This window comes from Misgurnus anguillicaudatus, chromosome 14, assembly GCF_027580225.2.
Source record: "Misgurnus anguillicaudatus chromosome 14, ASM2758022v2, whole genome shotgun sequence".
Taxonomy (NCBI): domain Eukaryota; kingdom Metazoa; phylum Chordata; class Actinopteri; order Cypriniformes; family Cobitidae; genus Misgurnus; species Misgurnus anguillicaudatus.
The window spans coordinates 24,824,245-24,849,668 of NC_073350.2; the positions used below are offsets into that span (position 1 = coordinate 24,824,245).

The 25,424-nt window shown below is 36.2% G+C and overlaps 1 protein-coding gene across 3 annotated transcripts in view; it reads right to left on the reverse strand.

Annotated features, from left to right (window-relative positions):
- Positions 1 to 607: 607 nt before the first annotated feature.
- The window catches only part of chd5 (chromodomain helicase DNA binding protein 5), a 41,545-nt gene continuing 16,728 nt past the window's right edge, over positions 608 to 25,424 (reverse strand). Inside the window, exons 5-34 of one of the 3 annotated variants that reach the window (XM_073876131.1) lie at positions 24,788 to 25,029; positions 23,340 to 23,452; positions 22,900 to 23,029; positions 22,400 to 22,566; positions 22,063 to 22,281; positions 19,645 to 19,851; positions 19,322 to 19,533; positions 17,491 to 17,622; positions 17,296 to 17,404; positions 16,361 to 16,552; positions 16,075 to 16,275; positions 15,737 to 15,871; positions 14,186 to 14,307; positions 13,856 to 14,029; positions 13,622 to 13,763; positions 11,345 to 11,476; positions 10,682 to 10,799; positions 10,461 to 10,585; positions 7,543 to 7,789; positions 7,309 to 7,335; positions 7,031 to 7,203; positions 5,648 to 5,822; positions 5,484 to 5,570; positions 4,265 to 4,353; positions 4,045 to 4,178; positions 3,778 to 3,922; positions 1,445 to 1,604; positions 1,281 to 1,360; positions 837 to 1,202; positions 608 to 745 (exon numbers count right to left, since the gene is read on the reverse strand). In XM_073876131.1, the coding sequence (XP_073732232.1) occupies positions 975 to 1,202; positions 1,281 to 1,360; positions 1,445 to 1,604; positions 3,778 to 3,922; positions 4,045 to 4,178; positions 4,265 to 4,353; positions 5,484 to 5,570; positions 5,648 to 5,822; positions 7,031 to 7,203; positions 7,309 to 7,335; positions 7,543 to 7,789; positions 10,461 to 10,585; positions 10,682 to 10,799; positions 11,345 to 11,476; positions 13,622 to 13,763; positions 13,856 to 14,029; positions 14,186 to 14,307; positions 15,737 to 15,871; positions 16,075 to 16,275; positions 16,361 to 16,552; positions 17,296 to 17,404; positions 17,491 to 17,622; positions 19,322 to 19,533; positions 19,645 to 19,851; positions 22,063 to 22,281; positions 22,400 to 22,566; positions 22,900 to 23,029; positions 23,340 to 23,452; positions 24,788 to 25,029 (4,417 nt within the window). In that variant the 3' untranslated portion in view covers positions 608 to 745; positions 837 to 974. Of the gene's footprint in view, positions 746 to 836; positions 1,203 to 1,280; positions 1,361 to 1,444; positions 1,605 to 3,777; positions 3,923 to 4,044; positions 4,179 to 4,264; positions 4,354 to 5,483; positions 5,571 to 5,647; positions 5,823 to 7,030; positions 7,204 to 7,308; positions 7,336 to 7,542; positions 7,790 to 10,460; positions 10,586 to 10,681; positions 10,800 to 11,344; positions 11,477 to 13,621; positions 13,764 to 13,855; positions 14,030 to 14,185; positions 14,308 to 15,736; positions 15,875 to 16,074; positions 16,276 to 16,360; positions 16,553 to 17,295; positions 17,405 to 17,490; positions 17,623 to 19,321; positions 19,534 to 19,644; positions 19,852 to 22,062; positions 22,282 to 22,399; positions 22,567 to 22,899; positions 23,030 to 23,339; positions 23,453 to 24,787; positions 25,030 to 25,424 lie in introns of all 3 variants that reach the window. The other 2 variants (XM_073876130.1, XM_073876132.1) reach the window with 2 other exon arrangements.

The following is a 25,424-nucleotide window of genomic DNA, read 5'->3' on the forward strand; positions in this document are numbered from 1 at the left end:
TTTATCTATACATCGACTACTTTCATTTTACAGCTCCAAACTCCTAATGCATTTAACAGTCGTCTCATTTGCTTCTATTTTTATTTCTCCCAAGCAATTTTAATAGAAACATCTGAGACTAGAAACAAGTTGATACTTAAATGAAACACAACTGAGACTCCTTCATATCTCCTGAGCTAAAGTCTAAGCAATACAAATTTTCTCTGCATACTACTGATAAAAGATAAAGAAAAGATAAAGAGATACAATTGTACTGAGTTGCAATGTAAAGGGTTAATAAACGCATTGAAAAGAACTGGGAGGATACGTTACGATGCCAGCCAGCAGCCAGTAGTCATGGCGACGGTGCCAGATGTCATAAATTTTGCCAGATGACACAGCTGCGCGTTCCTCGTTCTGCCACAGCGTGTGCAACTCTAATTGCACAAAACACAAACATAAATATGCATGCACATACAGTATGAATCCTAAGCATTCTCCTCTATCATATACATTAAATTTTATATATTTTTTTCTGTGATGCAAAAGATCTGACTATACTACGTGCATACAACGACAGCAAATCATACCAACGTCAACTCACCTGTGAATCCTCCATCTGCGATGTTGAACATGAAGCGCGTCTTGACGCTGTTCTTGTCATCCTTGTGGCTCTCGTCCGTGTCGTCCCTCGCATCTTTCTCTCCATTCAACTGACTCTCAGGAGGTTCTTCGGATTTAAGATCTTCAGGATTTGCTGTGGAAACTATGCAGTTTGACAGAGGTGGTTTAAAAACCAGTATGCCAATTAAACATTTTTGAAAGTACAACAAACACAAACTAATGCCGATTCTGACCGTTTTTTTGTTCCTTGTCGTCTGTTTTTGCTTGGCTGGGTTTATTTTCCCCTCTCTCTGGAGAAGTTTATTTTGCTTTACAAGAGTATTAAAAAAACAAAATTTTTTACTGTTTGTTTATAGATAAATTATGAATTATTACCTGCGTAGTGAGAACCCCTCACCTAAAGCCGTCTGATTGGCTGACTGCTCGCTTGGTTTAGTGGGCAGCTGTGTTTGATTGGACGATGGCTCTGGATGGACAGGTGACTTGTCAGTGGTTTTCCCGCTCTCCTCTTGTCGTTTTTCTCCTGTACTGCCGCTCTTTGGATCTTCACTCTCATTGGTCTTCTCTGGTGCCGGGGACGGTTCTGGCTTCATTGGTGGCTGTGAGGAAGAGATATTTTAATAAGGACTGGAGAAACGTAGGAGGGATTTCTAAAGCATGATGTATTGCCGTCTGACCTCAGGGTCTGATGATTTGGCGCTCTCTGGTTCTGTAATCTCCTTGTCCTCTTGAGAACCGGATACTAACTCACTTTTATCTGTAAAAACAGGGTCATATAAGGGAGATCAGTTAACCTAAGACAGGAACATCAAGGATGTAATCGTATAAAAAGCACACACACCTGAAGGAACAGGAGTGCTGGGTTGAGTTGGAACCGGACTGGCTGGGACAGGTGTGTTAGGGTCCGATGAGATGCTCTCAGTTAGTTTTTTAAACTCTAATCCCAAAGGAATCAAATCTGGTGTGCTGAATTTCCCATTCACATGCTCAAACTCCTGAACCTATATATAGAATGAACAAGGGACATAATAGACAATAGTCAGAAAAGATGGCATATTTTATTTGTTAACCTGGACATAATTGAGAATTAAAGATCACGTGAAAGTTAAATTAATAAGATGATTTTTAAAGGATAATATTTGGCCGAGATTTGAAAATCTGGAATCTGAGGGTGCAGAAAAATCGAAATATTGAAAAAAATTTATATATATATATTTACAGTAGGAAATTTACAAAATATCTTTATGGAAAATGATCTTTACTTGATATCCTAATGATTTTTGCATAATAATTTTGACCCATACAATGTATTGCCACAAATACTTATGACTGGTTTTGTGGTCCAGGATGACATTTATTTTCGATTTATTTAATGTAATATTAAATATGAAGAGTTTTGTTGCAAAACGAGATAAATCCATTTTTTTACATTTTTGTCAAAACATGTTTATTATTATGTTATCATGTTATTATTTTGTTTTATGGTGCTACTTGGCTGTATTTTTAAAGTTATGAAGGTTTAAATCAAAACAAACCAACTGCAGTTGCATTGAAATTAATTGGAATGCACAACCAAAAAACGAGATTTCTGAACAATTAAAAAAACGGTGGTTATCTCGTTTTGCAACGAAACTCTTCATATATTAAAGGGGACATTCACAAGACCTTTTTCAAAATGTCAAATACATTTTTCGTATCCCCAAAGTACATATGTGCAGTTTTAGCTCAAAATATCATATAGCAAGTTAAAGGAGCATTTCACCCGTAGAAACATTAATCTTTATTGAAAGTGCGTCGTATTTGTAGTCAAAATGTAACATACATTTCGAATTTGGTGCCTATTTGACCGAGAAAAGGGGTGTTTATAGTCTTATCCCCTTAACAAAGATATTGGACTTCCTGCTTTCAATTATGCAAAATGATGATTTTTACATCATTGAAAGAAGGAAGTGCAACACTGAAATCTGTATTTCTCCCGTCTCAGCGGAAACTGAGGAAATGTTGCAAGATTATTCAAAAACATGACTGGGGTTCTAACTATACAAAGCTTAATGCAAATGGGTGAAGTGTCCCTTTAAAATTGACACTTTGTAGGTGTGAGCAAAAATGTGCCATTTTGGATGTGTCCTTTTAAATGCAAATGAGCTGATCTCTGCACTAAATGGGAGTGGCATGGTTGGATAGTGCAGATTAAGGGGCAGTATTATCCCCTTTTGACATCACCAGGGGAGCCAAATGTCAATGACCTATTTTTTCACATGCTTGTGGAGAATGGCTTACCAAAACTAAGTTACTGGGTTGATCTTAGTAACATTTTCTAGTTTGATAAAAGCACTGTGGACCCAATTATAGCACTTAAACATGGAAAAAGTCACATTTTCATGGTATGTCCCCTTTAAATTTAAGGTCGGAGGGGTCATTTACTCAAACACATAATTTTCAACTTTCAAGTTTTCAACATTCATTCATTGATTTACACAATTACATTGCTTACAAGGTTGTAATTTGTATGTGAAAAAAACAAAGAGAGAAACATTTCAGTTTTTTAGGAAATCATTGTCATGTAAAGATACTGTACACTTCACAAAATGAAACAGTGTCTGTTCAAAATGTTATACTACAAACCTTTTCACAATTTATAGTATACACCAATTATGAATTTATTTGTTACATTATTAAGCACATTTAAGGTGCAGTGTGTACATTTTAGCGGCATCTAGTGGTGAGGTTGCGAACTGCAACCAACGGCTCAGCCCACTGCTCACCCCTCGCTTTTGAAACGAATAGAGAATCTACTGTAGCCGCCACTAAAAAAAAACATGTCATCATCGGTGACAAAAAAGTTTGTCTGTTCAGGGCTTCTGCAGAAACGTGGTGGCACAAAATGGCGATTTCCACGTAAGGGGACCCGCGTGCATGTAGATAAAAACATCTTATTCAAAGGTAATAAAAACATAACGATTTATTATAAAAAGGTCTTTATACACCCATGATAATGTAGTTTTGTATATTATATTGCATTTCTGTCAAGAGATCCCTCTAAAAATTACACACTGTACCTTTAATATGTTTATTTTGTTTAACATTCACGTAATTTAAACAAAAAGTCTATAATCTACACTTTTTACAGCTTTAAGTTAAGAAAATACCAAAACACCACAAGCAACTCATTACCTTTTTGCGGACCAAAGACATGACACCGATCCGTGTGAGAACGTGTTGACGGGACAGCCCCTCCCTTGGTACCCCATCAGCGAAGGTCTCTGCTCCATCTGCTCCCGGCTCACACAGATGCCTCATGAACAGAGACACATAAGCCCTGAAAAAACCACCAACCAATAAACATTCAATCAGACCACTGCCTTGCATCAGTGCTTAAGGAGGTCACTGTGGGATACACTCCAAAATTCCCAGATGTGGAAAGAGAGAAATGCACAGTACCTAAATTCCTTCTCGCTTTTCCCTCTCAGGTCACGGACCAGCCAGTGTGAGTTGAAGGCATCTTGTGGGGGCATCCCCCAGCGCATGATCGCATTCAGGAAGGCTTTCCGCTGCCGGGCGTTAAATCCCAAAACCTGATTACCCAAAGGTAAGTATTATACATTTGCAGCCAAAGCACATTAAACATCTCAATCTTTGTAAATACCATAAGGAGCTTTACCTCTATATTTCCACTAACTCTAGCAAGCAACGGTGGCAATGGTTTGTCCCGGTCGCTCTTTAATTGTCTGCGAGAATGTCTGCGCCCTCCTGGAGGAGAGATGAACAAAAATGGAAAATGCTTAAAGAAAATGAATAGCAGAGATGTGAGGACAACAACTAAAGAGCTCAGATGCAGAACCCTTACAGTGAATCTGATGTTTTCTTGTAAATGAAATTTTTTATCAGGCTCTTGTGCCATTTTTTAGTGGGGGCTCGTGACTGCTCTTCCGAGGGGTGCAAATTCAAAATATGTGTTTGGAGTGTCACGTGTGTTGCTTGTGTTTTCAAAATATGTGTTTGTTGCGTCACGTGAACCATGTGCATCACGTGTCTTGTCAAAACAAGTGCCTGCTGCACACGTGTCAAAACAGTCCATGATAAAAGAGACGCTCACGTTTACAAAATACACGCAAGACACTCCCTTAACAATAAACTCGGATTACGCATGAGATTATGCGATTATACGGCAAACGCAAGCGTCTCTTTTATCATAAACCTTTTAGACGCATCTGCAGCAGGCACTTATTTTGACAAAACACGTGATGCACATAGGTTCACTTGACGCGCCAAACACATTTTGAAATTACGAACCACACACATGACTGGCTACATACACGTTGTGACGAACTTCGCATCATGCACCCTCGACAGGATTAAGAGGATTTGAAGCAAAAGTATTTAAAGAATGTATAATACGTGGCGAGAGCATTCGCATAATACCATTGTCATTTTTGACGGAGGTGGTGTTTAGAGGCTTTTGCAACTGAACTCCTTAACTATTATGTTATACTATAGACCATTTCATCAGACGCACGTGCGGTGACGCTAGACGTGTCTGGTCCAAACTTTACTTCCGGTTTCAGTTTTTTAATGGTCTGACTATTTGCTAAACTGAACTAGAAAATAACAAATGTTTTGGCTTCCTAGGTAACGTACGTGTTGTTTTTTGCTTGTTATATAAATAAACTACGTTTAAAGTACTTTGTTGTATTTATTCTTAAAGGAGTTAACCGGAAGTTACGTGTTGACCACGGATGCCGCTTGTTTATGTTGTTACTGCTGAAACCGTCTATACAGTACATATAAACCTGTTGTTACTGTAATATACAACTATTTTATTCATGTTAATATTTATGTTTAACAAAATAGTGCTTTGTTTCACGTAGTTTGTTTCTTACCTTCTGGACGCTCCTCAAAATCTTCATCTTCGTCTTCAGACCCGACAGAATATTCAGACTGATTGTCTGAAAGATCATCCTGCCACTCTGAAAACAGTAACACACGTAAACTTTTTGACATCATGTGCTGAGTTACTGTACTGTCAGCATCTGTGTGTAAGTACCTTGGTCCTCCTGGGAGGCGTCATTGTAGTTGACCTGTTTGCGGATGCGTTTTCCTTTGCCCAGGTTTCTTGCCAGATCCTCCTGCTGCTGCTCGTAATGGTGCCTCAAGAGCTTCTCCCAGTAGTCTGGATCAACATTTTCTTCTTGCTTAATAATCTCTCTTTGGACCTCCTCCTGCACACACACACACACACACACACACACACACACACACACACACACACACACACACACACACACACACACACAGTCAGTCTTACCTTTATATCATGTTATGCACATCTAACGGAGACAAATTAAAACAATTATAAATATAATGGATTCATTTCTATTCATTTGGACTTAATGTAGAACATTTGTTGTGACCCTGGACCACAAAGGGTAACCGTCAAAGCTTTCCATTGATGTATGCTTTGAGAAATATTGAGAAAATCACATTTAAATTTGGTCAAATTAAGTCCTTCGCAACACATATTACTAATGATAAATAATCTTTTGATATAATGAAATGTACAAATTATGTTCATGGAGATAAGAACACTTGTGGGGCTTTTGACTGGTTTTGTGGTCCAAGGTCATATTTAGTATTCAAATAAAGCAATTTTACTTTTTAAATATTTTCACTCTACAATATAAAGTATAGTGTCACAAAGCTCAAATCATTTCAAATTGGTTTCTTAAACATGACAATGAGTTCACTGTACTAAAATGGCCCCCACAGTCACCAGATCTCAACCCAATAGAGTATCTTTGGGATGTGGTGGAACGGGAGCTTGGTGCCCTGGATGTGCATCCCACAAATCTCCATCAACTGCAAGATGCTATACTATCAATATGGGCCAACATTTCTAAAGAATGTTTTCAGCAGCTTGTTGAATCAATGCCATGTAGAATTAAGGCAGTTCTGAAGGCGAAAGGGGGTCAAATACAGTATTAGTATGGTGTTCCTAATAATCCTTTAGCTGAGTGTAGACATATAGGTGTATTTTTTATTTCCTGAAATTGGCAGTTTCTGGAAATAGAGGTTTCGATCAGACAACAACAATATGCATAAAATCCAAAATGAAAATAAAAATGGATGGGTTTTGTTTAAACTTGGATTTCAAACCACATTTCTGTATTATGGATTCAGAATACAAAAAATGACAGATCTGAGTTGAAAACAATAAACTATAAATGACCTTTGCTAAAGCAAGAGTACAAAATACAGTATAAAGTCCATAAGCAAAGAATACGTTGTATAAAAGCTACATTTAACACACACAATACAACCATCATATTGTTTGATCCATTATCAAAAATGAAGCTGTCATTTCAAAAGGATGCTTATGTTCTCGTTTAATATGAACAGGTATGAGGACTGATCTGTGTCTGCATCTTACCTCTCCATCTTCCTCTCTCACTACATACTGAGCCACTTTAAAGGAGCTCAGGTACTCATTCATGTTCTGGATCTCTGTGTCTTCTGTGGCGTCCTGACTGCGATCCAGCAGTTTGGAGATGGCATTATCATCGTAGTGGATCACACTAACCTCCTCTCCGTCTTTGTTATCACCTACAAAAGAGACAAATCATGTATGGACAGAAGTATTGCAGCTGTAGTCACTATATATTTATAATAGGACTGAATTTGAGAACATGAATACTAGAATAGTCTTACAGCTGTTAAGAAACTTCATATTTGTAACTATTGGAAGAAACACAGGGAAAATTGAGGTAATCAACGTATTTTATCATTGAACGCACACTTCAATTTTTGAAGCTAAAAACATAAAAGCTTAAACATGTAAATATCGCATTTCCCACTATAGGGAAGATGTAATATATACATACTGCAAAATAAACCTTCAGCTGAACAAGTGACAAACCATTAACTATAAATATTTCAGCTCACCCATAGTTCTGGCAGCCTCCATATCATCTTTGAAAAGCTCCTCGGTGCCAAACTTGAGGATATCATCCAGTTCCTGTTTAGACATTGAACCTGTTTTGGAGCCCAAGCCGGGTCTGACCACCAGGTGGGTCAGCATCATTTTTCGCTTGGCCACCTGGGTGATACGCTCCTCTACGGATGCCCGCGTTACGAAACGATAGATCATTACTTTCTTATTTTGCCCGATACGATGTGCCCTACTGAATGCCTGCAGACAAAAGAGAAAAACAGATTAAACAGGCTAAAAAATAAATATGCTACATGAAACTACTTGGTAACACTTTACTTGAAGAGGTGTTCATAAAACTGACATGAAACATTCAAAATCATGACATGACACGTGCTATGAACATGAAGGAGATTTTATGCACATTTATGACAACTTGACATTAACCAATACATCATAACTTGTCATGACAACTTGACATAACCAAGACAACATAACTGACCACTTTTTACCAGTGAAAGAAATTGAATTTGTCATTTAAATGTCATTAAGTGTTAATAATCTGTCATATAGTTTTATAACAGCGTCATTAATATTTTTCTTGACCTCAGGTACAGTGGTACAAATTTAATTTGTCATTAAAATGTCATTAAGTGTTAATAATCTGTCATATAGTTTTATAACAGCGTCATGAATATTTTTCTTGACCTCAGCTACAGTGGTACAAATTTAATTTGTCATTAAAATGTCATTAAGTGTTAATAATCTGTCATATAGTTTTATAACAGCGTCATGAATATTTTTCTTGACCTCAGCTACAGTGGTACAAATTGAATTTGTCATTAAAATGTCATTAAGTGTTAATAATCTGTCATATAGTTTTATAACAGCATCATTAATATTTTTCTTGACCTCAACTACAGTGGTACAAATATAATTTGTCATTTAAATGTCATTAAGTGTTAATAATCTGTCATATAGTTTTATAACAGCATCATGAATATTTTTCTTGACCTCAGCTACAGTGGTACAAATTTAATTTGTCATTAAAATGTCATTAAGTGTTAATAATCTGTCATATAGTTTTATAACAGCGTCATTAATATTTTTCTTGACCTCAACTACAGTGGTACAAATATAATTTGTCATTAAAATGTCATTAAGTGTTAATAATCTGTCATATAGTTTTATAACAGCATCATGAATATTTTTCTTGACCTCAGCTACAGTGGTACAAATTTAATTTGTCATTAAAATGTCATTAAGTGTTAATAATCTGTCATATAGTTTTATAACAGCATCATGAATATTTTTCTTGACCTCAACTACAGTGGTACAAATATAATTTGTCATTTAAATGTCATTAAGTGTTAATACTCAATCATATAGTTTTATAACAGCATCATGAATATTTTTCTTGACCTCAGCTACAGTGGTACAAATTTAATTTGTCATTAAAATGTCATTAAGTGTTAATACTCTGTCAAATTGTCAGAATCCTGCCGGATCCTGTTGGTATTTAGATCTAGTTTAGCATGGCAGGGTTCTGACAGTACATATGTTCTATGTGGGAAATGTGTGGTTGTAGTATTGGGTTATTCTGACCACGCATTTCCCGGGTCTCGTCACTTTTTCCCCGATCCCTTACTCGTGATTATTTTCCAGGTGTATGTAATTTACTTTGTCCCTATTTATTGTCCTTGTGTTTGCTGTTCTGTGCACGTTCGTCTTGTCACATATCCTGTTGGTTCCTGTGAGTTTTTTGATGTTCAAGTCCTGATCTGTTTAATCTGTTGATGAGTTTATTGTTAGTTTTTGTCAAGTTTAGTATTAGTTTAGTGTCGTGTTTCCCTCGTCTTGTTTTGCCCCCTCGTGGGTTTTGTTTTCCTGTTTTTCCCCTGTTTTTATAATAAATCCCTTTGTTGTTACGTCCGCATCTGGGTTCGTGTTTTGTGTTCCCCATTTCCTGACACAAATAGTTTTATAACAGCATCGTGAATATTTTTCTTGACCTCAGCTACAGTGGTACAAATTTAATTTGTCATTAAAATGTCATTAAGTGTTAATACTCTGTCAAATAGTTTTATAACAACGTCATTAATATTCTTCAGTTCATAATGTTTTTTAAGTGTCCTCCATGTGTTTAACAAATAAAAGAAATTATTAAATAATAATAATAATCATTTAAATGATATTTTATTGCATTTGGAGACCTATTCAGTAAATTTAATTACATTAAATTAAATTGATTAAATATTTTGTTAGTTTTTTCTTCTATGTCAGATAATTTCCGAATCCTCTGTATGAGGAAGAACAAGTTCTGTTAGTTGTCCGTTTTTTATATATTGTGCACATACATAAAGTTAATAAAAAATGTGTTAAGGGATTTAAAATTATTTGACAGACTATTAACACTTAATGTCATTCAAATGTCAGTTTAATATAATGTTAACCCAAGCTAGGTAGTTTGATAATTATCATGTTTATGACATATTTATGACAAGTTATAATGTATTGGTTTATGTCAAGTTGTCATAACAAAGACAAGTCAAACAATATCATCTTTGCATTAAAACTGACATAATTGAACAAATGACACTTAATGACACTTGTCATAAATGTGCATAAAATCTCCTTCATGTTCGTGACACGTGTCATGTCATGATTATGAAGGTGTCATGTCAGTCTTATGAACACCCCTTCAAGTAAGTGTTACCAAATACTTTTTAGTGACTCTACATAAAATAAATAAGAAAAACTATAAATCATATTCCTATGATGGGTTTATAACTATTTTTAGGATTTAAAATATGGGTCTCGACAAACAATACAGTAGGCCTATACATTTTACACAATTTAAAAAAATAAAAACGTGCAAAAAATCATATTCATAAATACATTTCATACATATGTTTGTGCATATTTGCATTACCTGAATATCATTGTGTGGGTTCCAGTCAGAATCATATATGATCACTGTGTCTGCGGTTGCCAGATTAATGCCCAATCCTCCAGCACGTGTAGAAAGCAGAAAACAGAACTGCTGAGCCCCAGGTGCTGCAAACATAGTGACAGGCAGTTATTTAAAGTGCCTCAGTGCCCACTATTTAACACATACAAACATTGAAGCAGTCTCACAGCCGGCATCCTTACCGTTAAAGCGATCGATGGCCTCTTGTCGCAACCCCCCAGTGATGCCCCCATCAATACGCTCATATTTATACCCCTCAAACTCCAGGAAGTCCTCTAGCAGGTCAAGCATCTTTGTCATCTGAGAAAGAGATCAACAAGAGAGAAAACACTAGTCTAGCAAATTGCACTGTTCTGTAGCTCAACTAGTGGAGCATTGCATTTGCAACTCAAAGGTCAGGGGTTTGATTACTAGATCAAACTTGAATGCACTGTAAGTCACTTTGGATATAAAATGCATAATCGTACACGGCCCTAACATTAATATGTATGTTTATTCTCATGCACCTGAGAAAAAGAAAAGGGTGGCAAAATGAAAAGTCTCATCAAGAGTGAGCCCCTTTACCCGCTCCATTCATCAAAGTAATGGATGCAATGATTCCACGGGTAATTTAAAAGGGAGGCAAGAGAGTCTAAACAATAAAGCGGAGATAAACATAGGCTCCACCTTTTCATTTGTCAACTCCATTTAAAAGATGAATGAGCTCTGCTCCTTTCCTTCTATTCACAGTTTACCATCTAATTAATCTTGCGCTGAAATAGAGGCGAGACTGGTGCATATTTATGGTTTATTGTTATTCACAGGGCGTTTTGAGTGTTAACTGAGAGAATAAAAATACACAACACCTGAGAGAAGATGAGAACTCGGTGGCCCTCGTCTTTGAGCTTTTTAAGCATCTTCTGAAGCAGTGTGAGTTTGCCTGAGGATTTCACCAGCATGTTGCCATCATATGAACCGTTAGGCAAGACGGGCGCTTCCTGCATACATGAAGAATAAACATTTATATAAGACATATATATACATATATATATAGATATATATCTCCCAAGGGTTTTTCCCTCCTAGGACTTTTTTATTTCCTCGGCTAAAAAGCCCGGGGTTTTTTTCTCCTAGGGGGTTTTTTAACCCGGGGAGGCAGCCTTCTTGGGCTTAACTTAGCTTCCTCTTCTAGACTTTACATTAGTAATACGCTCGCTTATAATGTTGAGTCATAGCCACAGCAAATTTAACTGCTTATGCTATTGTGTATTTTGTTGTGCTATATGTCGTTTTTTCTGTGCTTTTCACTGCTTCTATTAATTTAAAGCTGCTTTGAAACAATTAACTATTGTGAAAAGCGCTATATAAATAAAATTGATTTGAATTGAACATATGACAAATGCTGAAGGTGTAAAATTATTTAAAATTGCATATATAGTTCTCTTTTCTTTTACTTTACTACAAGACACCAAACCATTATTTTATTGCCCAGCAGGCAAAATTCGTCTTACCATTTAGAAAAGTAAGAGTACGAGTTTTATTATTTAAAAAAAACATTTGGTAACATTTTACTTGAAGGGGTGTTCATAAGAATGAAATAACAGTTTCATAATCATGACATTTTAATGACAAATTATATTTGTACCACTGTAGTTGAGGTCAAGAAAAATATTCATGACACTGTTATAAAACTATATGAGAAAGTATTAACACTTAATGACATTTTAATGACAAATTCAATTTGTATCACCGGTAAAAAGTGGTCAGTTATGCTTTCAAGTTGTCATGACAAGTTATGATGTATTGGTTTATTTCAAGCTGTCATAACAAAGACATCTCAAACAATGTCATCTTTGCATTAAAAATGACACAACTGAACGAATGACACATAAAGGATTAGTCCATTTTCTTAAAAAAATCCTGATAATTTACTCCAGGAGTTTACTACAGGATTTTTCTCATTTTAATGGACTTTAATGGACCCCAACACTTATTAGTTTTAATGCAATTTAAAATTTAAATTTAAAAAGGACTCTAAACGATCTCAAACGAGGCATAAGGGTCTTATCTAGCAGAACGATTGTCATTTTTGGCAAGAAAAATAAAAAATATTTTTTTCCCTCTTTCTCCGTCCTGTGATGTGCCAGCACGACCCCACTTAATATACGTCATCACGCCAGGAGGTCACGAATGACGTATGTGAAACTACGCCCCAGTGTTTACAAGTGTGGAGAAAGAGGACCGTTCCGTATGTGGAATGATACTAATTAATGTCTTTGTGTCAGTTTATTGTTTAAAATGGTCCGCAAATGTGCTTTTCACATATGCAACACATGAGCTTTCAACGTCATTACGCAATTACGTGAGGTCGCGCTGGCTCGTCACAGGACCGGAGATAGACGAGAAGTTGTGGTTTAAAAGTGCATATTTTTTTATTTTTCTTGCCAAAAATGACAATCGTTTCGCTAGATAAGACCCTTATGCCTCCTTTGGAATCGTTTAGAGTCCTTTGAAACTGCAATTTTAAACTGCATTAAAACTAATAAGTGTTGGGGTCCATTAAAATGAGAAAAATCCTGGAATGTTTTCCTCAAGAAACATAATTTCTTCTTGACTGAACAAAGAAAGCCATCAACATTTTGGATGACATGGTGGTAAGTAAATTATCTGGATTTTTTTTTAGAAAATTGACTAATCCTTTAATGACATTTGTCATAAACGTGCATAAAATCTCCTTCATGTTCATGACACATGTCATGTCATGACTATGAAGGTGTCATGTCATTCTTATGAACACCACTTCAAGTAAAGTGTTACCATATAGTTAAATACTGATGGGATAAGCCAAAATTATATTTGGGGTTAGAGATTTAATATACAGTAGCTTATGTTAAAGTTAACGTAAATATTAGCATCAACATTATAGTCCTCCTCTTTTGTCCTTGAACATGAGAATGTAAGATAAGGCTGATGTAATGGATTGCATTTGTTGCAGACACTAAGAAACAATACACTCTTGAACAAAAGGTTGCTATCTTTAAATAGCTCTTACACAACAGAAAATGTATTGCCATTACACGGGCTAAAAATATACTACAGCCTCCCTACAGCAGGTACAATTTGCCTCCATATGTTCTCCTCACCACTGCAGCAACTGGAAACAGGTAGGGGTGGTTGCAACATTTCTTCAAGTCCATCATTATGTTGAGAAGAGACACTTGGTTACCACCTCCCTTGGAATTTAATGCCTCGAAATTTCGTGTTAAAATGAATTTGTAGTATTTCCTGTAAGCGAAAGAGCACGAGAACTCAATGGGAATTGAATATGTTGCATTTGCATTTGAAATAAGGTATGAAAAAAACTGGCATAAACTGACTTCTGCATCGGGCTCAGTTCTACCCGGACTATGAGTTCGGTTTTTGCCGGCATGTTCTTGAAGACGTCTGCCTTTAACCTCCTGAGCATGTGTGGTCCCAGTAGGTCATGCAGTTTTTTAATCTGGTCCTCTTTTGAGATATCCGCAAACTCTTCCAGAAAACCCTCCAGGTTACTGCACAGACGAGAACAAATCATTCAAATTTTTGGAATGAGGAACTTCCTACGGAAAACATATCCAATATAAGTCCTGCAATCGCTCTGCAGGACATCATTATTCTTCTAGCGGATCTATGAATCACGAGGTGAATCATGCCGAATGCAATCTTACTTGAAGCGCTCAGGGGTGAGAAAGTTGAGCAGGTGAAAAAGCTCCTCTAGATTGTTCTGCAATGGGGTCCCAGTCAGGAGCAGCTTATAGTAGATTTTGTAGCCATTCAGAATCCTGAAAAACTGATTGTTGAGGTTTCTTTGATTACAAATGATTAAGGAATATAAAGACAATTACTATATTTCAAAATAAGAAGACAGTAAGGGGTGTAAAGCCTACAGCAGGGGTCTCCAACCTTTTTGTGAGCAAGGGCTACCACAATAGATAAAACAATTTGGAGGGCTACCTTTTAATATAGTCTACTCAAAACTTTTTTGTTTTACTTGATTTTATTTTATTTTACTTGTTGATATGTTTAAGTATTGTTTAAAATGTTAATATACGTAAACCAAGCCAAGCTAATATAAAAAAATATGTAATAAATAAATATTACAATTGAGACTATTAATAGAATGTGCTTTGGCGGGTACCTCACAGACTCTATGCGGGCTACCTGGTGACCACATCACCACTTTGGAGACCCCTGGCCTAGAGTATAGTCTGTTTTCTACGTGTATGCGCATGGTCGAATGCACAGCCCTGTAAAGCATAGCCTATTTATTTGACTTGTACATGTACACAGACATTCAACGCATGTGCAATGTGGCAAAAAGCATTGCATATCCTGGGTAACATACTACATTCTTTTGTTTGCACACGTGCAACCTATGCGAACAAAGTATGCGCAATAAAACAAATGGCAATGCGCGTATTCTGATGAGGAAATATGCATCACGTAAACTATACGCAGACCTTCACGTATGCGTAAAATTGGGACTTTACTTCTAGCTTAACTCTTTCCCCGCCTGTGTTTGCCAGCCAGCGCCAGCATTTTTCATGATTTTCACTTCCAAAAAAATGTCTTCATAAAATATATAAACATATATCAAATGAAAGAACAGACTCTCTGCTTTCAAAAAAAAAAAAAAAAAACGTTTCATCCTACCTTCATAAGTTCTCTTTTTAACACCTCTCAAATATGGGTAGGTTTTTACAAAAATACATTTGGAGCAAAAAGCTGAGATAATTCCATTTTCGTGAAGGACTTTTGATAGAGATCGGATACAGAGCGATTCTCAAAACTAACATGGACATACAGCTGTTTGCCCTAAGGCAATACTTCCGGGTTTTACAAGTTGCGGATAATAGATAATAGCAGTATTGCGGAAAGCCGGAAATACTCGTCATTGGCCGGGAAGCATTTTCTCTGAATTGATGAGTTAACTTGTCAATGGCGAGGAAAGAGTTAATGATGTCATAGTGCAACACAATCTCATGGCAATACATACCTATTTTACGAGGTGGCTAATTTGCATACATGTGTATGATCTCATTCGTACTTTTAAGAATGATTTCTTGCTTTTTTGAGATAATCGCACATTTTTCTACAATCCACATTGTACACATATCGCCACCTTGTGAACATTTTAGATAGGTTTTGCCGTGAGATTAAGTTGCACATTGACAAGATGCAGTTTTATTATGAAGTAAACCTCTACTTTAATTCTGTACCTTTGATTGGTTATTCTTCAGCCGGTGGGCTTCATCTACAACCAGGCAGGCCCAGGTGATAGAGCCAAGAATGGCCTGATCAATGGTGATCAGTTCATATGACGTCAACAGCACATGAAACTTTATCGGAGTGTCCTTCTGTGACAAAAAAAAATAACAGTATAGGCAATACAACACATGACTCCTTTTTATTCTCCTTTAACTCCTTCAAGTCCAAAATAAAGATCTCTTAGCTCAGGGGTTTGGCCAAATGACATCATTTCAAGTATTTTAAATTAATTTAAAACATTTTGTTTCATTTTTGTGAATATTTACAACAAACAAAATTATTCTCTAACCTTCATGCGGAAAACCTTACGACCCGTTTTGACTGCACTGTCCTCGAAAGTAAATTCGTTCTCGCGTATGACGGCCCTGCTCTCTTTGTCCCCTGTGTAAGTCACGACATAAAATTCTGGAGCCCACATCTCAAACTCTCTTTCCCAGTTGATGATGGTGGATAGTGGCGCACTGACCAGAAACGGCCCTTTGGAGTGACCCTAAAACAAGACAACCAACCCTTGTTACACACCGTTCCCTTCTTCTATCAAACCTATTTGAGAGAAGTTCAAGGGATGGCCAAACCTCTTTGTAAAGTGAGTACAGGAACACTATCGTCTGCACGGTCTTGCCAAGCCCCATTTCATCAGCCAAGATTGTGTCAGTTCCTTGAGCCCAAGAGAAGCGCAACCAGTTTAGGCCTTCAAGCTGATACGGGTGCAAAGTCCCCCCTGTGTCATCGATGTACCAGGGCTGCTGGTCAAACTTGATGGTGGGCTGAGACCAATAAGGAGAAGAGGTGTCACAATGATTTAATCCACAAATACATCACATCGAAAATGTTTGTGTTTTGTGGAATTAAATTCAAGACTTTTTTAAGATGCCAATTAAATCTTTGGTGTCCCCAGAGTATATATGTAAAGTTTTAGCTCAAAATACCCCACAGATAATTTATTATAACATGTTAAAATTGACACTTTGTACATGTGAGCCAAAACGTGGCATTTTGGGGTGTCCTTTTAAATGCAAATGAGCTGATCTCTGCACTAAAGGGCAGTGCCGTGGTTGGATAGTGCAGAATAAGGGGCGGTATTATCCCCTTCTGACATCACAAGGGGAGCCAAATTTCAATCACCTATTTTTTCGCATGATTGCAGAGAACGTTTTACCAAAACTAAGTGGGTTTGTTTTCACATTTTCTAGGTTAATACAAGCACTGGGGACCCAATTATACCACTTAAACATGGAAAAAGTCACATTTTCATGATATGTCCCCTTTAACTAAATTAAAACTGATATGTTCATGATTATCTCTATATAAAGATGACTAAATTGATGACTTCTACATCACATGTAAACCTTGTGCCTACCTCAATGCTTTATAAGAAGACAATGTGTCAAGATAGCCTACTAAAATATTATATTATTCACATTCAGGTCAGGGGACATTATAAACAGCATTTATTTCTACAAAAATGAACTAAATGAACATCCTAGTAAATCAACAGGATTACACTCACGTCTACAACCGGAGTGTCTGGAGGGGGTTCTCTTCTCTTTCCTTCATCTTTAAGACGCTTTCCCTTTCTGCACAGCAGGGGAGGGCGGCTCTCACCGAGCACCTGCTCCCTGATAAAGTCAAAGTCAATGTTAAGCGCTAAAGTACGAGTGTCAGCGCACCGACTAAACCAACTAAATTACATAACACATCTCACCTGTGGTCCCAGTAGGCTTGCTTATAGTTGTCATAATCTGGGATGTCGAAGTCATCAGCCTCCCATGTGCACTGATCATAAGCGAGGTCTCTCCACTTAATCAGGTAGTGTACATCTCCATCTTTATCAAAACTTTAACATCCACAAGACAGACTTAAAGGTGCACTGTGTAACTTTTAGAAGAATCTCTTGACTAAATGCACTATAACTACATTATCAGTGGTGTATAAAGACCTTACATAATGAACTGTATTGTTTTCATTACCTAAGAATGAGCCTATTTTATCTACATACACCGCTGGTCTGCTTACATGGATGTCGCTGTCATGTTTCTACAGTAGCCCTAAATGGACAAACTTTAAAGAGTGTGTTTTGTCACTACGTTGTCTCAGACGACGACATGTTTGTCCTGTGGTGGCTATCATATGCGTTTTTAAATTGAGGGGTGAGCTGTTGGTTGCCAATCGCAATCTCACCACTAGATGCCGGTAAAATTTACACACACCACCTTTAAAGGGGTCATATTAAGAGATTTTAAAGATGTAAAATAAGTCTTTGGTGTCCACAGAATGCGCATTTGAAGTTTTCGCTCAAAATATCCCACAGATAATTTATTATGGCATGTTAAAATTGCCACTTTGTAGGCCTAAGGAAAAATGTGCCGTTTTTGGGTGTGTCCTTTAAAATGCAAATGAGCTGATGAAATGCAAACACTGATCGCAATGATGGTGGTTTGTTGAAATTGAAACTGAATTGTGCTGTCAATTATTTTTTCTCTTCCCCTTTCTTTCTGCACTAAATGCAGTGCGGTGGTTGGATAGTGGAGATTAAGGGGCGGTATTATTGTAATTGGACTTGCTACCAACGTCACAAAAGGGGTAAAATCTCTACAACCTAATTTTTCACATACTTGGAGAGAATGGTTTACCAAAACAAAGTTACTGGGTTATTCTTTTTCACATTTTCTAGGATGATAGCACTGGGGACCCAATTATAGCACTTAAACATAGAAAAGGTCTCATTTTCACGCTATGACCCCTTTAAAGCTTATGGTGTGCGAAACATTTAAGTTAAACAATGCATTTCAATGACCTCTTTAAAGTACATAAAAAATCTATCTTTAACATCTTACCCCAAATATCTTTTTTCTGATGAACACAAAAGAAGATATTTTGATAATAAATGATGGTAAGAACACAGCTGATTGTAACCATTGACTTCCATAGTAGGAAAAACAAATACGATGGAATTCAATGGGTACTGTCGACAATGTGCTTACCATCATTTATCATAATATCTTCTTTACCATTTAATACACATACTTTCATAATATTTTTTTCCTACTATGAAAGTCAATAGATACAATCAGATGTGTGCTTATCATCATTTATCAAAATATCTTCTTTTGTGTTCATCAGAAAAAAGATATTTGGGGTAAGATGTTAAAGATAGATTTTTTTATGTACTTTAAAGAGGTCATTAAAATGCATTGTTTAACTTAAATGTTTCGCACACCATAAGCTTTAAAGGGGTCATAGCGTGAATATGAGGCCTTTTCTATGTTTAAGTGCTATAATTGGGTCCCCAGTGCTATCATCCTAGAAAATATGCAAAAGAATACAAAATACAAAATACAAAAGATTCATACAGATTTAGAAAAACACAAGGATGAGAAAATGACAGAATTGAACTATCGCTTTAAGAAAAATTCGTAATACAGTATACTGTGATGTTCCATTTTTCATTTCAATTTTCTATTTCTACTTTCATGGCATAGTTGTACAGATACCTATACAGACTTTCAGATAAAATATAGTCCACCCTACAGTACCTGTGGTTGAGGATTCTGTGAATGATCATCCACTCTGGTTTGATCCCGTAACGGTAAAAGCGTTCCTCCATGGCTGCGTACTGTGGATCTTTGCTCCTCCTCTTTTCGTTGTTAAGCTCCTCCTCCCCAGAGCCATAGTCATATGGAGGTGGTTCGTCCATGTCGTTTTTACGCTGATAGTTACGGTACATTACCGTATGGTACAACTCCAACTGCATGCATATACAGAAAGAGCGAATCCTCAAAAACTTTCTTCAAAAAGCACAGTAAACCTAAAGAGACAAAGAGCATTTATGATTATGATTGCAGTAATATAACCCCACCTGTAGTTCGTTGACCCACGAGCAGTGCCAGTAAGACAGGCCAGCCCATTTCACAAACAGCTGCCTCTCTGGACGGCCCTTCAGTGGGGTTTTGGCTAAACCATCCACCTTCTCTCCATCCTGCAGAGGGGGGACCTCAGGAGGTAAAGGGGGATCTCCCCAAGACCAATGTAGAATCTTTTGGACTTTTCCTTTTAGTGGTGGACACTAGAGTTTAGAAAGAATTGAGAGAAGTTTATTACATTACATAATGCAGAACAGAAGTCATAATACTTTCTATGACCATAAATGAAAACCCTTGCTGACACTGCAAAAAATTATTTTCAAGAAAATTTTTCTTAGCATTTTTGTCTTGTTTTCAGTAAAAATATCTAAAAATTCTTAAATTAAGATGCTGTTTCTTGATGAGCAAAATGACCCAAGAAAATAAGTCTAGTTTCTAGACCAAAAATATTGAATTTAGTGTTTAAGAAAAATGTTCAAGATTTTTTTGCTTACCCCATTGGCAGATTTCTTTGCTTGTTTAATGCACAAAATCACTTAAATTTGATATTTTTGATAAATTGTATATTCTTTGTCTAAAAACTAGACTTATTTTCTTGAGTCGTTTTGCTCATCAAGAAAAAGCATCTTAATGTAAGAATTTTTAGATATTTTTACTGAAAACAAGACAAAAATACTAAGAATTTTTTTCTTGAAAATCTTTTTTGCAGTGAAAATAGAAGAAAACCGTTTTTAGACAAAAACACATAAAATTTAATTTGAATTTGTGCTTAAGACAAGCAAAACAAAATCTGCCAATTGGGTAAGAAAAAAAATCTTGAACTTTTTCTTAAACACTTAATTCAAGAAAAATGTTCTTACCAGATTGGGAGATTTTTTTGCTTGTTTTAAACACAAATTCACTTAAATTGTATATTTTTTGTCTAAAAACTAGACTTATTTTTTTAGGTCATTTTGCTCATCAAGAAAAAAGCATCTTGATTTATTAAGAATTTTTAGATATTTGTACTGAAAACAGGACAAAAGTACTAAGTAAAAAAGTCATTTTTGCAGTCTATATCATTGGGAATAACTAGGCCTATATAATATTCTTTTTAAAGCACCTTTATTATTAAATAATATAATAGACTTTACATTTGCATATAATGGTTTTTACCCTTAGTACATAAAATCAGAGGCGGACACTACTTAGGTATTTTACTTTCTACATAAAAGTAAATTTTCAAGTATTCGTATTTTATCAGTGTTTTTCTTTGAAAAACATACATTCCAAAGCATATTATCATAATTTTTACTCCACTACATTTCATAATTTCAAGTTGTTGGTTTATATTTAATATTTAAGAACATTAAACATTAAGTAAATTTTTTACTTTTACTTAAAGTCGCCATGAAACGGAAGAAGCGATTGCCTTATTTTCCCCGTGGTGACGTATATCCGAATGAAACGGCTTCTGAAATGAAATAAGGCAGGTCTGGATTTGAATTTGTCCATCGAGATCTGATTGGATCGTTTGAAGTTGGGTCGTGTTGCTAATTGCTAATCGCTGTGATCTTCTCCCGGACCCCACCCACCTGCCATACCATATGACCGGAAGTGAAGAGAGATCGTTTTGAGGAGGTGATGAGATTTGCATTTTTAATTATAGATTATGAGCACACATACATTTTTTACAAATAATGAAGCTCACAGATAAGTCATTTGTTAATAATACCACAATATTAAAAAAAAATATATATATATATATAGTTTTTCATTTAAATTTCAATGCGACTTTAAGTAAAAAGTACTTTCGTACTTTTACTGAAGAAAAGTAAAAGTACACAATTTTTATGTAATTAGGTATTAAATCAATTTTAATATGCAACATAAAAGGAATACACAGTATGATTATATCCTAGAATGTAGTGAACATTTTTAGTAAAGCACAGAAGCTTGGAAAATGTAACTAAAATACTCAAGTAGTGTCCACCTCTGCATAAAATCGACAGTGCAAAAAGTCATGGGTTCGAACCCAGGGGTAAAACATTTGTAATTGTAATGCACTGTAAGTCGCTTTGGATAAATGCATAAAAGTTTCATTTTTCTACTGCTCCTTATCAAGGTACATTGGCAAAACATTCAGAAATGTGAATGCTAGATATTGGAGAGCAGTGTTTATTTTGCTTTGATTTGTTTATTTGGTCTTACGACCAAGCTAGAGGCAAACGATGCAAAAAGAAAATATGTCATCAATAGCAGTTCACATCTGGATTAAATTCACATAAACCAGGAAATGTGCCGTGGTTCACATGAACCCTTTTCAAAAGTACACCTGAGATCGGTTTTCAAACCAATTAAATGAACCAAACCTTATGATCAATTGGGTGTCACACTCGTACATAACAGAATCAAGCTGTGCAGACGTCTCTCACCATACACCGCGGACACAGCCACTCTCCATTAGGGATCTCAGGCAGTGGTGGGTTGAGGCAGTGGATGTGGTAGGAGGACGGACAAGTGTCACAGCACAACAGCTCTCCACCATCCTTACAAACCCTGCAGAACTCCATATGGTCATCTTCCTCCTCACCGGCAACCTCATCTTCCTCCTCCTCATCATCTTTGGCCTCCCACTGGATGCCTTCTTTTTCCTACGAGATGAGGTACTAGGTTATACTAGGCCTGGGATAAAATAATATGTGGTTTGATGTTAAAAAGAGACATGTGTGTATGTGTTTGTGTGCGTGATCCAGGAAGGGATTTCCTCACACAGTGGGGGCAACTCCATTTGCCCTCAGGGGCTTTTTCCAGTTCTGGATCCAGACACACCAGGTGATATGCTCTAGGACAGGTGTCACATAAAATGATCTCTCCACCCTGCTGACAGACCTCACAGTAGTCCTGATGGTCTGTCTCGTAACCGTCTCCATCCTCTCCTGCATTACCATTACAGAGCGAACACAAGCGTGCCGTGCATCAGTGCAGCACAACGTTTCATATACAGTACATATAACAACAATCCTCAAGTAATACAGTCATAAAAGAAAAGCATGATGCGATGAAAAGCATGAACTAATATTTTTCTAAACTTGAAATTTTAATAATGTGTCATTATCAAGAAAATTCTTTGGTAGATATAGTGAACGTGGTAAATTTAGAGTACAACATTCTTATTGGTAGTTGATGCCATAATGTCAAATTAGCCAAAATTCTGCTCACACTGACTCTGTGTCTGCTTATTCTGAAAGTAAAACAAAACGAAAATGTACTTTTTCTTTTCTTTCGTCCTCGACGGCTTGTTTTCTTTTTAGGTGCTGCTGAAGTGTCGGAGCGGACGGAGGCACTGTGAATGCTGATGTCATCAAAGTCTGAAAAGTCATCCAGGAAATCCTCCTCACTCTAGGAAATATGACATCAGCATAATACACTTCAAACCACATGATTTCACGATGTGACATGTATTGTAATAGGCAGTACGTCTATGATTACAATCTACCAATCGTATAAAGGTTATGACACGAAAACATGGAAACCTAGTAAAACTGAGAGGAACCAAAACAAAAACACTAGAAAAGTATTCGTAAATACCAATCTGTGAATTATTCTGGAAAGTGGAAACAACTGGCAAACTTAAAAAAAATCTCCAACATCAAACGCAATGGGGAATCTTTTCCATGTGACGCATGTTTTAGTGAAAAGGCATCCTTACCGAAGAGCCTTTTTTCCTTTTTCCACCCTGGCCTGCTTTCGATTTGGACTTCTTCGGCTTCCCTTTCTTTTTTGTTTCTTTAACTGGCTTACTCTTTCTTTTAGCACCAGGCCCTGCAATGCAGTCCAGATGAGACAAACAAAACACATACTGGTGAGGAATGAGACCATTTTTTTTTTACAATTATACACTGCAAAAATGATTTTCAAGAAAAAAATCAGTAAAAATATCTAAAATTCCTAAATCACGAAGCCTTTCTTGATGAGCAAAACAACCCAAAAAAATAAGTCCAGCTTCCAGACCAAAAACATCAAATCCAAGTGACCGTGTGCATAAAACAAGCAAAAAATCTGCCAATGGGGTAAGTACATTTTTCTTGAATTTTTCTTGAATTTAGTGTTTAAGAAAAATGTTACAGATGTTTTTGCCTACCCCATTGGCAGATTTTTTTGCTTTTTTATGCACAAAATCACTTACATTTTTATTTTCTTGGGTCGTTTTGCTCATCAAGAAAAAGCATCTTAATTTAAGATTTTTTAGATATTTTTTACTGAAAACAAGACAAAAATACTAAGATTTTTTTTCTTGAAAATAATTTTTTGCATTGTACAATAATTTTTTTGCAGTGTATAGTGAAACAAAATATTTAGCTTGTGAATTTGCATTTTTTAAGAAGTTGTACATGCATATAAGGCCATATTTTCACTAACTGATAGTAACAAAATTCCAGACTCGCAAACAAACAATTGGTCAATCAATTAGCATGTGTAACGAATGTAAACACTGCAAAAAATAACTTTCGTAATTCGTATATTTGTCTTGTTTCAAATCAAAATATTCTTAAATTAAGATGCTTTTTCTTGATGAGCAAAATGACCAAAGAAAATAAGTTTAGTTTATAGACAAAAAATATACAATTTAAGTAAATTTAAAATTAAAATAAGCAAAAATATCTGCCAATGGGGTAAAAAACCCTAAAAATAAGTTTTCTTTTTCTTAAAGGTGTAGCAGAGGATTTTCTCGAATTTTAGAAAAGATCCGCCTTCTCCACTTTTTAAAAAAATGCAATTGCGCAACACTCCTGATTGACAACTAGGAGGACCAATAGTCTTGATGATCCACCCGGAAAAAGAAAATCCTCTGCAATACCTTCAAACACTTAATTTAAGCAAAATTTTCTCACCCCATTGGCAGATAATTTTGTTTGTTTAAAGCACAAATTCACTTAAATTGTATATTTTTGTCTAAAAACTAGACTTATTTTCTTAGGTCATTTTGCTCATCAAGAAAATACATATTGATGTAAGAATTTGTAGATATTTTGACTGAAAACAAGACAAAAACACTTTTAGTAAGAAAGTCATTTTTTGCAGTGAATGCTTTTTTATTTAATCCGTATAAATAAAATTACACTTTATATTTAATCCGCTATACAACAAAAAAATTACCCTTTCCCTCTTTGGTTTTGGCTTTTTTGATTTGCCCAGATGGTGAGATCTGTTGAATACTTCTAATACAGATGGGCGGGGCCACATTGACCGTTTCCACGGCAGCAGCCACAGCCGCAGCCACGGCAGTTGCGGAGGTGCCTTTAAAAGGGTTGTTTGCGCTGAACTCCCTCCATTTTGCTCCAAGCACCGTCATCATTTTCGACATGGGGATCTTGGGGTTCTTCTTGGCAATGAGGGGCCTGACCACCGAGTACAACAACAAAGAGAAAACAGTTCTGAGGTTGGGTTTCGTGTGGCGAATTTCTGACTGAATAATGCATCAAGCTACACAAGGCTGTGCGATAACATGATTTTACTTTTTAAGTGATAGGAAAACAGCGCAAAGCAATGCAAAATCTACTATGTGCTTTTATATGCAAAGTCAACAATGTTCAAAAATATCCTAACGTTCATTAGCTGTAAGATGCGAACAGTTGCCAAGCAACATTGCACATTATTATAGATTATTCAATGTATATTTTACACTCCCAATCCAAACAGATCAGAGTGTCTATTGGATCAGATTAGACCCCATATTGGCTGCATGGACCTGCATAGTGTGAGGTCTGACAGTTCCTCTTGTTTCCATGCCTGT